Source organism: Delphinus delphis, chromosome 13, assembly GCF_949987515.2.
Source record: "Delphinus delphis chromosome 13, mDelDel1.2, whole genome shotgun sequence".
Classification (NCBI taxonomy): Eukaryota; Metazoa; Chordata; class Mammalia; order Artiodactyla; family Delphinidae; genus Delphinus; species Delphinus delphis.
Window position 1 is genome coordinate 29,863,432 of NC_082695.1, and position 15,051 is coordinate 29,878,482.

The window sequence follows — 15,051 nt, forward strand, 5'->3', positions numbered from 1 at the left end:
AAGCACGCTTATACTCCATGAGCACCTCCAACTCAGACCACATTTTAGCTTGCTTTCTGTCAATATTTAGCCTGTGACTTGTATATATAGTTTATTTTCCCTTGAGGTTTTGCCTTCTGTCTTGTTCATCTTCATATTATCAATATCATGACACAGTGAATTCTCAGAATCTAATTAACACACTATGTATATTGTAATCTACTCTTTTCTTGATAACATTTTTCACAAAGCTCTCTGACATTTTGTCCTAAAATAAGCCAGTTGCTCATTGCTGTCACTTGCAAATTTTTCATCAAAATCCGTAGTTAGTCTTCATATTTTCCTCTTAGACTTGTATTCTGTGTCACTGAAAAGTAATATATTTGAATAATTTTTTCAGAAAGAGAATAGAAAGTATGTCTAATGATGTTTTTCTTTAGCCCTTGCACTTGAGTGACAGGTTGGGAATAGAATTCTAGGTTCAAAATAATTTTCACAGAACGTTGTGACTGTAGCTACACAGTCTTCTCACAACATCTTTAAGAACAAGAAATCGGATTCCCTCTCCTTCTGTAGGTAACATGTTTACCTCTGAGTCCAGGTGTTTATAAGATTTTAAATAATCTTTATCCTTGAAGTCATGATGTATCTAGATGTGGATACATCTAGATACATGTAAATGTATCCTTTCCTTGCTTTTTGTTTTGCTTTTGTTTTTAAGTAAAATTACCCTCTTTCTTCAGTTAAGGGACATCTTCTTCCATTAAAAAATTACTTTCTCCCAACATTTGCACTTTTTTGTAAAATGAATACTACCTATCCTGGGTATGTTTGTACCATTTTTCTTATATTTCCAATGTATTTTTTTAATGTTTTATATGTTGTCCTTCTCATAGATCTCAAATTAAATCTGCAGCGATGTCCAGTCTATTCTTTAGTCCTATATGGAATATTTACTTTCAGTAACGATAAACATTTTGAATTTCAAGGACTTCACTTGTCGACTTTTTCAGGGTGGACTTTTGTTATGGTTAGTGGATCGACTGCCCCCCACCCCCAGTGTCTCCACGCATACTGAGAAGAACTTACCCTTCTGCTTCCTATGTAATTTACATTCTCCAAATCAGCTGTTGTGCTTGTTCATTTTGGCCCTTCTTGTTTTCATTCAGTTGATTTTCCTCAAATCTCTGGATTTCTTTTCATACTGATAAAGGGGAAAACTTGTTTCTTCAGCAGTTTTGTGGAGGACCTCTACAGCAGGTGTACCCCTGCAGGAGTGGTCCATGGTCCTCTCTAACTGCAGTCTTCTCTGAGTTTCAGAGTCTCCGGGGCTCCACTGACAGGGGTAGTTCACAACTGAGGCAGGCTTCTCTTATGCCTATTTGGGTTGTTCCTCTGCTTTGCAATAGTCCACTAACCACAACTAATATATTTAAGAATTGATTATATAACTTATTTATGTTACCTAGCTAAGGAAGTAACATTAGAAAAAAACACCTGCATTTTAGGAAACAAATCTTTACAGCTTTTATATCCCTAAATTGACTGAGAAATGCAGCTTAAGAAACAGGAAAATAAAATATTGGGTAACTGTATACAGTTTCTTCTAAATTTCCATTTCTAAACCTCAATTTTCCTAAGTAAAGGTTAGATATTTTAATTCTACTATACAGGAGAAAAGTAGTCATACATTTATTTGGAAGTAAGTATGCCATATGAGAACATATTTTCACTGTATTTCTAAAGTAACAGATATAGATAAGAGAGTTATAGCTAAGAATTTAGGGGTGAGCTGGAGAGGGAAGAGAATATAATCAATAATTGAAAATACTATGTCTAAAAGCAAAATTTACATAAAAAGTAAAATCAAGTATCACACCATTCTTTACACTCCCTCTATTAGTTAGGCATGGCCTTTCTACCAACATGTCAGTAACACAGAAACGAATTCTATAAAGTATAAGTTAATCAAGATTTTCCCCCTCTGAAAAATATGATCGGTATCACTACAAAAATTTTGATGTCACTATAGGAAACTGACAAAAATCACCCAGTCTCAGCTATTCCATCTATATATATATATATATATATAGACAGATAGACAGATAAATAGATATTTATCTCTCTCTCTCTCTCTCTCTCTGTATATATATATATATATACACACACACATACATACATATATATATATTACATGGAGGTCCTTCAAACCATGACTAGATAAAACAGGATGATGATAACTAAGGCTAAACTCATTTAACTGTATGCATATATATTTTAAAGTCAAAGGTCTTTTTTTAAGGGTTCTGCCCAAATGTACCCTTCACAGAGCTTTAAGTCTTAAATATTCAGCAATATCTCAAGGACCATAATTATGTGACAGACTCACTTTAAGTTGCTAGGCACTGGTACAAATTCAGTTTTTAAGGAAAACCACCAAGCTAAAATATTTTTAACAAAAAATCTATTCGTTTTGGTATTTGCAATAAGCCAATTTTACATATTTTGGGCAAACACACTAAAAATTTCTTGACTACTATATTTACATAAAATTCAAAGAGAGATATTTAGAAGACTATTATTTTGTGTAACATAAAAATTTAAAGACATATTCATTTGCATCCAAAGAGCATCCCAGCTGCAGTCACAATTTCCCATTTATTTTTCTGATACATGAACAAGGAAAAAATATAGAACTATGTAATTTTTATAGACACTACTAAAGAATAAATGCTTATAGTATGGTAATTTAGGTATTCATAATTTCTTTCCCTTTTTCTCTACTTAACAAAATTTGACATATAAAATTTTCTTAAAAAAAACACTCAACTTTGAATTTAAAATTCTTAAGCTTTAGAATTAGGTTGATATAATGAATCCACATAAAACACATGATAAAATCTGTATTGATTTTAAAGTACTGATTTTCAAATAAGAGAACTGTAGGGGTTTTGGTTGTTTAAGTTTCAGGTAGAAGTAGCTGGTGATATTTAGAAAAAAGTTTGAAAAAGTAAAATCAGAACTCTGTGTATAAAGTGCACCATATATGTCACAAAGCAGAGGAGAAAAAGCAGAGTATGCAAAACACAGTGATAGAATTTCTTTCTTTTTTTTTTTAAACTTATTCATTTGGTTGTACCGGGTCTTAGTTGCAGCTCGCAGGCTCCTTAGTTGTGGCATGTGAACTCTTAGTTGTGGCATGAATGTGGGATCTAGTTCCCTGACCAGGGATCGAACCTGGGCCCCTTGCATTGGGAGTGTGGAGTCTTAACCACTGCGCCACCAGGGAAGTCCCAGAATTTCTTTTAATTGATCATTAAATTAAAGAATATCTCATTGCTTATCATGCTATATGCTCAGCCCTCTGCACATCATGGATATTTAAGTGCCTTTTCATTTCTTGTAAGCAACAATACTACAGTGACATACATGTGCAAAATAAAGGGTGCTGACACCAAATATGGTGCTTACGCTATGTAATTTCTACCTGTAGTGTTTATGCTTCCAAGGTTAAAAAGTTTGCTTTAAAACTTCCAAAGGTGATGCTTCTTCCTACTTATAGTTAAACTGTTAACATCACATAATCCATTTAATAAAAATTTCTGGTATATTTTGACTTAAATAATTGTTTTTCGTACCTCTTGATTTATTAACTGTTATAATTCCATATGTGCATGTATCAACAGTCATATTTTCATAGCTCCTGAAATATAAAACTGAGGATATGAGTTTACCAAATATGACAATATATTTAGAATAGTTACAATCTACTGTTTTAACATTAAGAAAGTAAGACTTCAAAATACTGGTCATTTTGTGTATTTTATGACACAGAAATGCACTCAGTAAACACTAGAGGGTAACAACATATCACGGTCTTTTAAAAAGTTTCCTAATCTGTCTTATGGTAGACTCTAAATGTAGCTTGTCTATTTATTATGATGGAGCATTTCCTTGCTTAAGCTGAAGCATACAAGTGAGGAAAGTGTATAGCAGCTGCTTAATAAACATGGCCAGATTATTGGCAGTCAAAGTAAGATAAGAAAAGGATGAATAATTATTTTAACAATGCCTGGCATTTTCAACTGTGCCCACTGGGCACTGTGTTTAAGTAATAAAACCAGGGTCTGCAAACTTGCAGCAGAATCTCTACTTTGGCAATTAAGGAGTGTCAGAAAGCATCGGGGTAGGCACTGTGTGACACCTCTGTTACCATAATTATGGTGTATAAGCATGGTCTGGCTCTCTGAATATGACTGAGTTTTCAGAAGGGTAGCAAGAAGCAATTATTTGTAGCAAACACTGTTATTAGATAGAATTCTGTCAGGAAGGTAATGTGGAATAAGGGCAGAGGTTGGGGGAAAACAACTAAAGAATTATGCAAATTTAAAAGTGCCACACATTTGTATACAAATAAGCTGTAGTAACCAGGACATGTATTTCCTGCAACAATATCATAAACGTCTGATATGCACAACATAAAATGGCTACTCAGTTGTGGTCCATGAACTTAAGGCCACTCTGCCAATTGTTTATTACAAATCTGTGATGAAACGATGAAATAATGGGCTTGTGCCAGAGACGGAAATCAGTTATGTCACGAGCACACTTAGTTCAGCTGACATCTTTGTCACAGCACTTTTTCCTCTATGATGAAGGAAGCAGTGCACTGATGTACATTCTGGCACAAGCTCTGTATCCTGAGGAATAGTAACAGTTTGTAGAACAGCTACTCTCAGTAGCACTGTCACAAAGCACAATGACTAATGGAATAAACCGTATTTCAAAATGTTACATGTATAGTACCTTTTTATCTACTCCAAATTTATTAAGTTCTGAAATCCATAGTCAGTTATATTCTCTAACTTTGCAACACTTAAAGTGTATCTGTCACATGGATGACATAACATACAAGATGGGTAACAATGCTATCAGGCTTTATATGTACAAATGTCTATGGGCAGTAAAATGAATACCTGATTAAATATTAACACATTCTGAATTTAGATTAGATGACGTTAAGTCTAACAAGGACCTCATGTAAATTAAGCAATAAATTTGGGTATTTTTATCAGTCTTTTTCAGCAACTTCAAAATCTTTGTATGATACTTACGGATGATTTTTACTGATGATTTTTGAATCATTCCTTGAGGGATTTTGATCAAGCAATAATTCAGGCACATTCACCATGAGGAAAATAAGTATGCTGAAAAATCAATACATAGCTGATGAACACATGAAACAATATCAGTGATAATCAAAAAAGATTCTAAAAGATGTGTTTCACTCTAATGAAACATGTAAGTTCAAATAAGATACCTAACTTCTTCCATGGGAAAAACTTACTGCAGTGCTGCTTTCTCATAGAAAGATTTTTAACCAAAGCTGCTTTTCACAGCTACTGTTTTCTGAAGAGACCAAGATTGCAGAGTTTGTAGCCATAATAAACGGGAGTATTAACGTACCATATGAAATGTTCCTATTTTTCAAATCTTATTTTCTTACTTTCTTGAGGAAGCCTATGTAATTCAGCTATTATAATCCTGATTTCACATAGCACAAAGATGTTCAAATGACTTTCAGCTTGCAACTGGTAGATTGATTTACAAATATTTTGAAAGTAAGAAGTGACAAGGGTTAGGGGATGATTATGTTAGTATCTCCACTTTCTTAATCAGCTAGATCTCCAGTGCTTAAACAATGCCTAACACATCATGGGTGCACAAACACAGTTGTAGACTAATTGACCTGAAGAAAAAGGAAGAAGACGAATTTAGGATGACTATCAAGTTTAGGACATACATATAGCTGAATGATGAGACAGGAAAAACAAGAAGAGGAGTGTAAATGGGAAAAAAGTAGTTCATTCCAGGTACACTGATTTCTGTGGTAATTCTAAGTGGTAACATCCGGAGAGCAGTTAAATATATACGCATGAAGCGTAAGCGAAAGGTATGGAATAAAGAGATATTTAAAAGGCTTCACAACATAGATGGTAGTTAAAGCTGTAAGTGTGGGTGAACTTTATTTGGGAGATTATCTGGTATGAGAAGAGGGTTCCAGAAAGTAAATCTTTGGAAAAATAAACACAGGGGTGTACGGAAAGAGAATGAGGAAGAAACGAAGAGATGAGATCTGGAAGGAACCTGAGAAGGAACAGTCTGAGAAGCTGGAAGAGAATTATCTTCCAGGAGAAAAAGCCAGGAGAGAACTGCCTCTCTGAAACCAGGACCAGAGAATTTTGGGAAGAACACAGTCAACAATGTCAAATCCCACAGAGAGACCAAAAAGACAGCTAAGGGGTCTGTTGTTGGAAGATCATGTGCGATGTTAGTAAACATAGATTGGATGGAAGGTACTTCAAGTGCACCACAATGCACTTTAAGAAACTTAGTTGTGAAGGGAACGGAATTGGGATTAAATAAACAGTGGTGCAGGGCAAGAGATTTTGTAGAGTCCTGTATATTTTATGTGTACAAAAATATTATCACATGACTGTGTCCAGCTCTACCTCCTTTCCCTCCACCCAAGTTATCCCTTCCTCTGCCACCTGACCCCCAACACATGCCTCATTAGCAACCTAAGATACATCCTTCCAGATTTTACTCCATGTTTATAAAATTTTACACAAATATATGTGCATATACATATAGATTTTTAAAACATTGTTCATTTTACAAAAATGAGATATTATGAGCCTTCATCTTGACTGTTCTGACTCAACAATATCTTATGAAAATGTCTCCAAGTGACTGGTACAGTGTTAAGATACACCTTTTCATGGCTGTACAATAGTCTGTGGTGTGGCTGTACACCTTGATTTATGCAACTGATCCCCTGTATGACTACACACTTTTTCTTTTGCCACTGAAAACACTGCTGTAATAAACATGGGATATTCCCATAAGTATGACTACTATATTAAGGAGCATAAGTATTTTTAAAACTGTGTTTATAATGGTAAAATTTGACTTTACACAAAAGTAGACAGAATGTTATACTGATCCCCCATGTATTCATCACTCAGCTCCAATAGCCATCAATCTCTGGCCAACCCATACCTCTATTCATCCTACTCCTGTATCATTTTGAAGCACATCCCATTCATGGTATCATTTCATCCAGAAATATTTCAGTATATTTCTCTAAAAGGTAAGAGCCCTTGTATTTTGTTAGCTGTTGCCAGGCTGTTTTTCAAAAAGACTAACAATTCACATGTCTTTCTTTTAACCCCTTCTCCTATTAGGTAACCACTTTTATAGGTTGTTGGTTTATTCTTCCATAACTTCTTTTTTTAAAAAGTAAGAAAATACATTGATATAGCTTTTAAACCCCTAAATTATCTTTCTTTTACCCTAACAGGTGAACAATACCTTGGCCAGGTACATAATTCTTATGCTGCAGTTCTTTTCTCTCAGTAGTCTATCTTCCACTGTTGTAAGTTAGAAGTCCAATGCCAATGCGACTGTATTTCCTTGTAACTTGCTACACTCAGAATTTACAAGGAATTTGATCAAAATATGTCTAGGGGTATGTGTACATGCTTCTTCCATCAATCCACCTGGAGCTTTATAATTGATAAATTATATATTATATCCACCTGGAGCTTTATAATTGATAGACTTGGGCTTGCTTCAGCTCAGGAACATTTTTTTCTATTTGTATAATTATGGACTATTCTCCACCTGTTTCTTTTTTTCCCTTTTAAATTCCCATAACTAGCTATTATTCATATGCTAAATCTGTTAGAGCTCCTACTATAGCCAGGACATGGAAGCAACCTAAATGTCCATCGACAGAGGAATGGATAAAGATGTGGTACATATACACAATGGAATATTACTCAACCATAAAAAATAATGAAATAGTGCCATTTGCAGAGATGTGGATGGACCTACAGATTGTCATACAAAGTGAAGTAAGTCAGAAAGAAAACAACAAATGTATAATATTGCTTGCATGTGGAATCTAGAAAAATGGTACAGATGAACTTATCTGCAAAGCAGAAATAGAGTCACAGGTGTAGAGAACAAACTTACAGTTACCAAGCAGGGAAGCGGGGGTAGGATGAATTGGGAGATTAGGATTGGCATACATACACTACTATGTATAAAACAGATAACTAACGAGAACCTACTGTATAGCACAGGGAACTTACTCAGTGCTCTGTGGTGACCTAAATGGGAAGGAAATCTAAAGAAGAGTGGATATGTACACATATGACTGATTCACTTTGCTGCACAGCAGAACTAATACAACATTGTAAAACAACTATATTCCAATTAAGAAAAAAAAAGATATGCTAGAGCTCCTAGATCTATTACCTAAGTCTTTTATCTTATCTCTTCTTTCAGGATTCTTTCTTTTTGTATTTTTGCTGTGTTGTGAGGATTTGTTTTACTTCATTTTATAGCCTAATCATTTAAGTCCCACTTCAGCTCATCTACTGTGTTGTCTGATTATATAATCATGTTTTTTATTAGCTCCAAAAAGCCTTTGCGCTGTCCTTGAATTTTCTTAAGTACTCCTTTTGTTGTCGCTGTTGAAGTAGTCCAAGAGGCAGTTCTTTGCAAGCAGTGGAAGGGAAAGTGGGCTCCCCCAGGACTGCCAGTCAGCACTGAAGCACCAGGAGGAGACCTCCCTGTTGCTGGACTAGGTCTTTCCCAACTTCCCCAGTCTCAGTAATGGACAAACTGAGCCCAGCTACTCCTTGGATCTGTGGGGGATGGAGGATTCTAGCATAATCCCTTAGGGCCAGTTACCTCTCCCCCACAATTCAACAAATATTTATTAAGCAATGTCTACGTACCAAACACTTTAGTTTACATTTATTGGAGGCTGAAGGAGTGAAAATACATACTAAAAGGAAAGCTGCCACCTTTACAATTTTGCCTATAGCTCCATCATTACCATTCCTACTACAATATACTGCTTATCAACCCTTTAACCAACATTACATTTTTCTCTCTTTATTCCCCTCTCCCCCCCGAGTACTGGCTCTAGGCGTGCAGGCTTCAGTAGTTGGGACACGCCGATTCAGTAATTGTGGCTCGCGGGCTCTAGAGCGCAGGCTCAGTAGTTGTGGCGTACGGGCTTAGTTGCTCTGCGGCATGAGGGATCTTCCTGGACCAGGGCTCGAACACGTGCGCCCTGCACTGGCAGGCAGATTCTTAACCACTGCACCATCAGGCAAGCCCTTAACTGAGTTTTATACAAAACTCCCCTGAAGTATAAATTACCTGTTAAATACATGCTTAATATTTTAGTCTTGCCCATTTTTGAAATATGCCACTTAAGTAATTTTTATTATTTTCTACAGGTTCTTATTTTCGTACAATTTATCTGTTGGGAAACGATGCTGCTGTTGGGGTTTCCTATGGTCTGAATGTTGCTTGGTGCAGCTCAGCATGCTCCTCTGTCTGGGTATTTCCTGCAAATGGCAGCTGGGTCCTGAGGACTGGGGAGTGGAGGACAGGGGCATTCCAGCAAGGGCAGGCAATGCCTTCTTTCTTTTTTTAATTTAATATTAGCAACTGTTGATCCTCAATGCTCCCATACATTAACTAACAGGGGGTTGCAAAATGGTCAGTCTTTCTTTTCACTCTTTTAGCTGGATTAATCTAATAAAAAACATTTCTCCTCACCCATAATGAGGTTACCCAGTGACAAGAGTTCATATACGAATATGAAGGTGAAATAAATGACTGATTATTTTCCCTCTTTTTTTTTTTTTTGTGGTACGCGGGCCTCTCACTGTTGTGGCCTCTCCCGTTGCGGAGCACAGGCTCCGGATGCGCAGGCTCAGCGGCCATGGCTCACGGGTCCAGCCGCTCCGCAGCATGTGGGATCTTCCCGGACCGGGGCACGAACCCGTGTCCCCTGAATCGGCAGGAGGACTCTCAACCACTGCGCCACCAGGGAAGCCCCTTTTTTGCCTAATTTTTAAGATAACAAATTGGTTCTCTGATGACCATGGTAAATTTAAAAATTTATCATCATAGACTCATGGGTTTAAACATATTTGATGGGTTTCAAATCTTTGCAATTAACACCCTTAATGAAACTCAAACTATTGCATTTTTGGCCAGTGGGGAACTGTTCAAGTTATCTCCTAAGGCCTCTGACAAGACCTGAAATCTAAAATGACAAGATGTTCCAAGCTTATCTTACATATTTCCTGCCCTAGACTTAGCATCACCCATTTTTTCCAAGAAACCTTGGTTTTCTTTTAGGAGAAATTACTTCCTGATTATAATCTGGGTATCAAGAAAGATTACTGTTACTGTCTTAGTCAGTTTTAGATCTTTTCAATGGACAAAGCAAAAAAACTTTATGTATTTGTATATTTTAGATTTTATTTGGAAATAATTTCAAACTCACAAAAAGTTAGAAAAATAAAAAATAATGAACACTATATATCCTTTACCCAGGCTTTCCTCCTGTTAACGTTTTGCTCTCTTGTGTTATAATTTACTTTCTCTCTATATATACACGTGTATAAATACATTTGTTTCCCTGAACTATATGAGGGTAAATTACAAATATCATGGCTCTTTATCCCTATATACTTTAGTATTTCCCAAGACATACAGATATTCTGTTACCACAGCACAGCTGTCGACTTCATAGACTTACACTGATACAACACTAACCTACTGTCCATATTCCTTGCTAAATGATCTAATAATATCTTTTATAATCTTTCCCCCCCCCCCCAGGACAGAAAACAGTCGTGGAGCAGGTATTGCCTTTAATTATTACCTCTTTGGATAGCCTGGAACATTTCTATCGCCTTTACTGGTTCATGACACTGACATTTCTTAATCTTTGGTGGCAGTGGCTTTTAAAAAGCAGAACATTCCTCATGATTATACATTCTCAGCCAGAATGCTATAAGTGATGTTCTATCCTTCTCAGGGTACCGCATGTGGAGGCACATGATATGCATCTGTCTCTCCTTTGATGATGTTAATTTTGATCACTCAGTCCAGGTGGTGCTGGATTTCTCTACCATATAATCATTGTTCTTTTTTCCTCCTCTCTTGTAATGTGAAAAGGTCATGTAAATATCTGCTTTTATAAGAAAAGAATTCTCCCTAGATTTACCAGCCTTTAGTGATTCTTGTCTAGTCATCTTTACCATGAGGGTTGTAAATGATCAGGTAGGGGTGGGCACTGACTAGGAAGGGGCATAAGGAACTTCCTGGAGTATTGGAGATATGCTGTGTCTTGATAAGGTTGGATTATACAAGGTCTATGCATATCTTAAAAGCTCATAGAATGTTTTATTAAAGAATTATTAATTTCACAAATGTAAATATTACCTAAAAATCATATACAAGAACTGAACTCTAGTTATAATGAAATGCATGTTAAATTATTTACAGATGTCCACCACTTATTCTGAAATGCAGCAAAAAATAAGCATTGATGGGTAGATCAATAGATATGTGATAATGTAATTAACAGTTAACAACTGCAAAACATAGCTAGTGGGTACAGGGGGTTCACTGTACAATTCTCCAAATTTTGCTGTGTGTTTGAATATTTTCATAATAAAATACTGAGATTTTAACTTCTGCACAGCAAAGAAAATCATCAACAAAATGAAAATTCAGTAGGCAACCTACTGAATGGGAGGAAATCTTTGCAAATCATGTATCTGATAAGGGGTTAATATTCAAACTACATAAAAAACTGGTATCATACAACTCAAAGCAAACAAACAATCCAATTTAAAAACTGCGCAGAGGATCTGAATAAACATTTTCCCAAAGAAGACGTATAGATGGCCAACAAACACATGAAAAGATGCTCAACATCACTAATCATCAGGGAAATGGAAATCAAAACCACAATGCAATATCACCTCATACCTGTCAGAACACCTATCATCAAAAAGACAAGAAATTTTAAGTGTTGGCTTGAGGATGTGGAGAAAAAGGAACCCTTGTGCACCATTGGTGGGAATGTAAATTGGTGTAGCCACTATAAAAAAATAGGATGGAGGTTCCTCAAAAAATGAAAAATAGAACTGCCATGTAATCCACCAATTCCACCTCTGGTTATTTATCCAAAGAAAATGAAAACACCAATTCGAAAAACTATATGCACTTCCACGATCACTGCAGCATTATTTCCAATAGCCAAGATATGGAAACAACCTAAGTGTCCATCAATGGATAAATGGATAAAGAAGATGTGGTACATATACACAATGAAATATTATTCAGCCATAAAAAAGAACACAATATTGTCATTTGAGACAATATGGATGGACCTTGAGGGCATTATGCTAAGTGAAATAAGTCAGACAGGGAAAGACAAATACTCTATGATCTCACATGTGTAGTCTATAAAACAAACAAAAACCAAGCTCATCAATACAGAGAACAGACTGGTGGTTGTCAGAGATGAGGGGGTGGGTTAAATGGGTGAAGGGGGTCACAAGGTACAAACTTCCAGTTATAAAATAAATAAGTCATGAGGATGTACTGTACATGGTGACTGTACTTAATACCGCATTGCACATTTGAAAGCTGCTAAGAGAGTAGATCTTAAAAGTCCTCATTACAAGAAAGAAAGAAAAAACTTTGTAACTACGTATGGTGACCATTACTAACTAGAATTACTGTAGTGACCATGTTTCAGTGTATACAAATCATTATGCTGTACATGTGAAACTAATACAATATGTCAATTATACCTCAATAAAAAAAAAAGTAAATGGTAGACCTTTCTCTTTTAAAGTACAGATGTTGTCCTATTGCCCTCTGGCAATGGCTGAGATTAAATGAGTATGGTTTCATTTCATTTATAAATAATATAAAACTAGTATTATTACCTAATTGCTTATAGGAATTGTTTATAATTTTGTAAAGATATGGCCAGTTATGAGACTTATTGAATTGTTTTCCATTGATTTTTGCCTGAAACATGGTGAAACCTTCCAATCTGTAAACAAAAGACTTTCTTCAATACAGGAAAGTTTTTCTCTGTTATTTTTTTTAATTGTTTATGTTTATTTTTTTAAACTCTGAGTATGCCAAAAGTTTTATGAAATATCCTTTTCGGGTCTTTCCTTTTTAAAACTGTGACTGTAAAATTGTGCCTATATTTTATAACAATGACCAGAGTTCAACAACCTAAATTGCAAAAATAAAAATGCAAAGATGACTCATTAATGCCAGGAAGAGTTCGGTTAGTGGTGTTCTAATTTATAGAAGAATTAAAAGAACTCAAGATGTGGGATAGCTAGTGGTAGTGTATAGCAGTGGTGGTAGCTATTAATGGGGAGAGAGGCTGCAATAGGCTTGAATGTAACATCAGCAATCTGTGGGGAAAAGAAATCACAGAAATAGGGTGAGAGCATTATGACTCCATTTACACAGAGGACATGTAGCAAACACCTAAATTTAGGTTACTAAATTCACCATTCTTAATAGCTAGATAGCATTACCTAAGGTACTCAACATTTTAGGTATTGTAAAGCAGAAGTAGAATATTCTACTAAATATCGTGTCAAACAGGTGAATGCAGATTATGTGGAACAAACCTGTGTAACTCTCATCATCATCAGATAAAGGCACCTCTCTTTTTAGCAGCAATTCCAACTCCTCTGTTTCTGCTACATCCACTGGACGCTCCCCATGTTTATTAGCTTGAAATGGATTTCCACCATGACGAAGTAGCAGTTTCACTATCTGCAACATTAAACAGTAGGAAGACTCAGTCCTTTCATAGACTGCATTATTTCAACCATTTTCCTCTTGATCACACTCATAATATCCTCCTGCTTCATCTCCTCTGCCTCCATTCCTCAGTGTTTATACTAAATCATAATTACTCTCAAGTTCCATTTTCATCGCCATCCCCCTTCTGATCGTATCTACTACAAAGAAATTCGCTCCTGGGCTGTTTTAGCACTGAATCTCATTATTTTTCTCCCTGTTTCATCATACACTTGACAAATATTTACTGAGTACCTATTGACAAGCACTGCTCCAAGTCCTTCAGATAAATCAGTGAACAAGAGTATAAAGCTCCCTGGCCTCCTGGAATGTACAGGCTACAGGAAGTCTCAAAAGAAGTATCTCCCCTGTTTAAGGCTACCATCGCTACCAAGGCTCTTAATCACCTGTTCCCCATCACTCTGGGATTTAAACTATCGCTAACTGACATGGGTTTACTTAAAACTACTAAAGCTTAAACTTCAAGGCATCTCATTTTCATGGTCCCCTTACATGGCCCTATATCTAATTTTTTATTCATTTCTTAAAGAACCCTGCCCTCACAAATTTCAAAAGCTTTGGGCTCCACAAACCAAGATGCGACTGGTTAGTCATTTCATTTGTTTGTTGCTCCTTATTCCTCTTCCTTTCTATATTTCTTACCTCTTTTTCGATTGGCTCCTTTCTAGAAGCCAATCTTTCCAGTTCATGTCTCTTTTGCCTTAGAACAATAATGGCAATAAAGAAATGAAACACAGGTTAAAAAAAAGCAACTGCTCAAACCTATACTCTCCTCCTCTAGCTAAATCTCTCTTCTTTCCTTTACAGTCAAGTTCCTGAAAAGATGTTTACCCTTGGGGCCTTGACTACTTTATTCTTATTGGCCCTTTACTCTTCTACCCACAATTATGTTACCATCAGTCCAATGAAATGTCTCCTAAGATCTGTAAATATCTGAGCCATACATTGTTTCCCTAGGGCTCTGTCCTTGATTCACTTGATTCATGCTCTGGTCTACATCATCTCCCTGGAGAGCTCACCCACTCTGAATGCGATGACGATTATGCAATCCACTCATTCATTTTCATTCTCGCGTTTGCTCTTTCTCAGCCTTCTTCTTGACCTTCAAAATCAAATACCCAAATATTCTTTGGATATACTGTATTTCAATACAAAAGCTGAAACCAGTAGGTCCCAGAGTTCATTAAACGTGCACCCTTATCTTTTGTTTCCATTCTCAGTGACTGGCACCAAAGTATACCCAGTCACTGAAACCAGAAAGTGGGGAGTCATCACATTCTCGTTTTTCACTCATACTCTACCGTCAAGTAGGTGGCCAAG

At 36.2% G+C, this 15,051-nt stretch overlaps 1 protein-coding gene across 4 annotated transcripts in view; it reads right to left on the reverse strand.

Annotated features, from left to right (window-relative positions):
• The window catches only part of ANKRD12 (ankyrin repeat domain 12), a 111,930-nt gene that overhangs the window by 33,449 nt on the left and 63,430 nt on the right, over positions 1 to 15,051 (reverse strand). For 3 of the 4 annotated variants that reach the window (XM_060028679.2, XM_060028678.2, XM_060028680.2), the window contains one exon: positions 13,536 to 13,683. In XM_060028679.2, the coding sequence (XP_059884662.1) occupies positions 13,536 to 13,683 (148 nt within the window). Of the gene's footprint in view, positions 1 to 5,093; positions 5,157 to 13,535; positions 13,684 to 15,051 lie in introns of those variants that run through there. The other variant, XM_060028681.1, reaches the window with a different exon arrangement.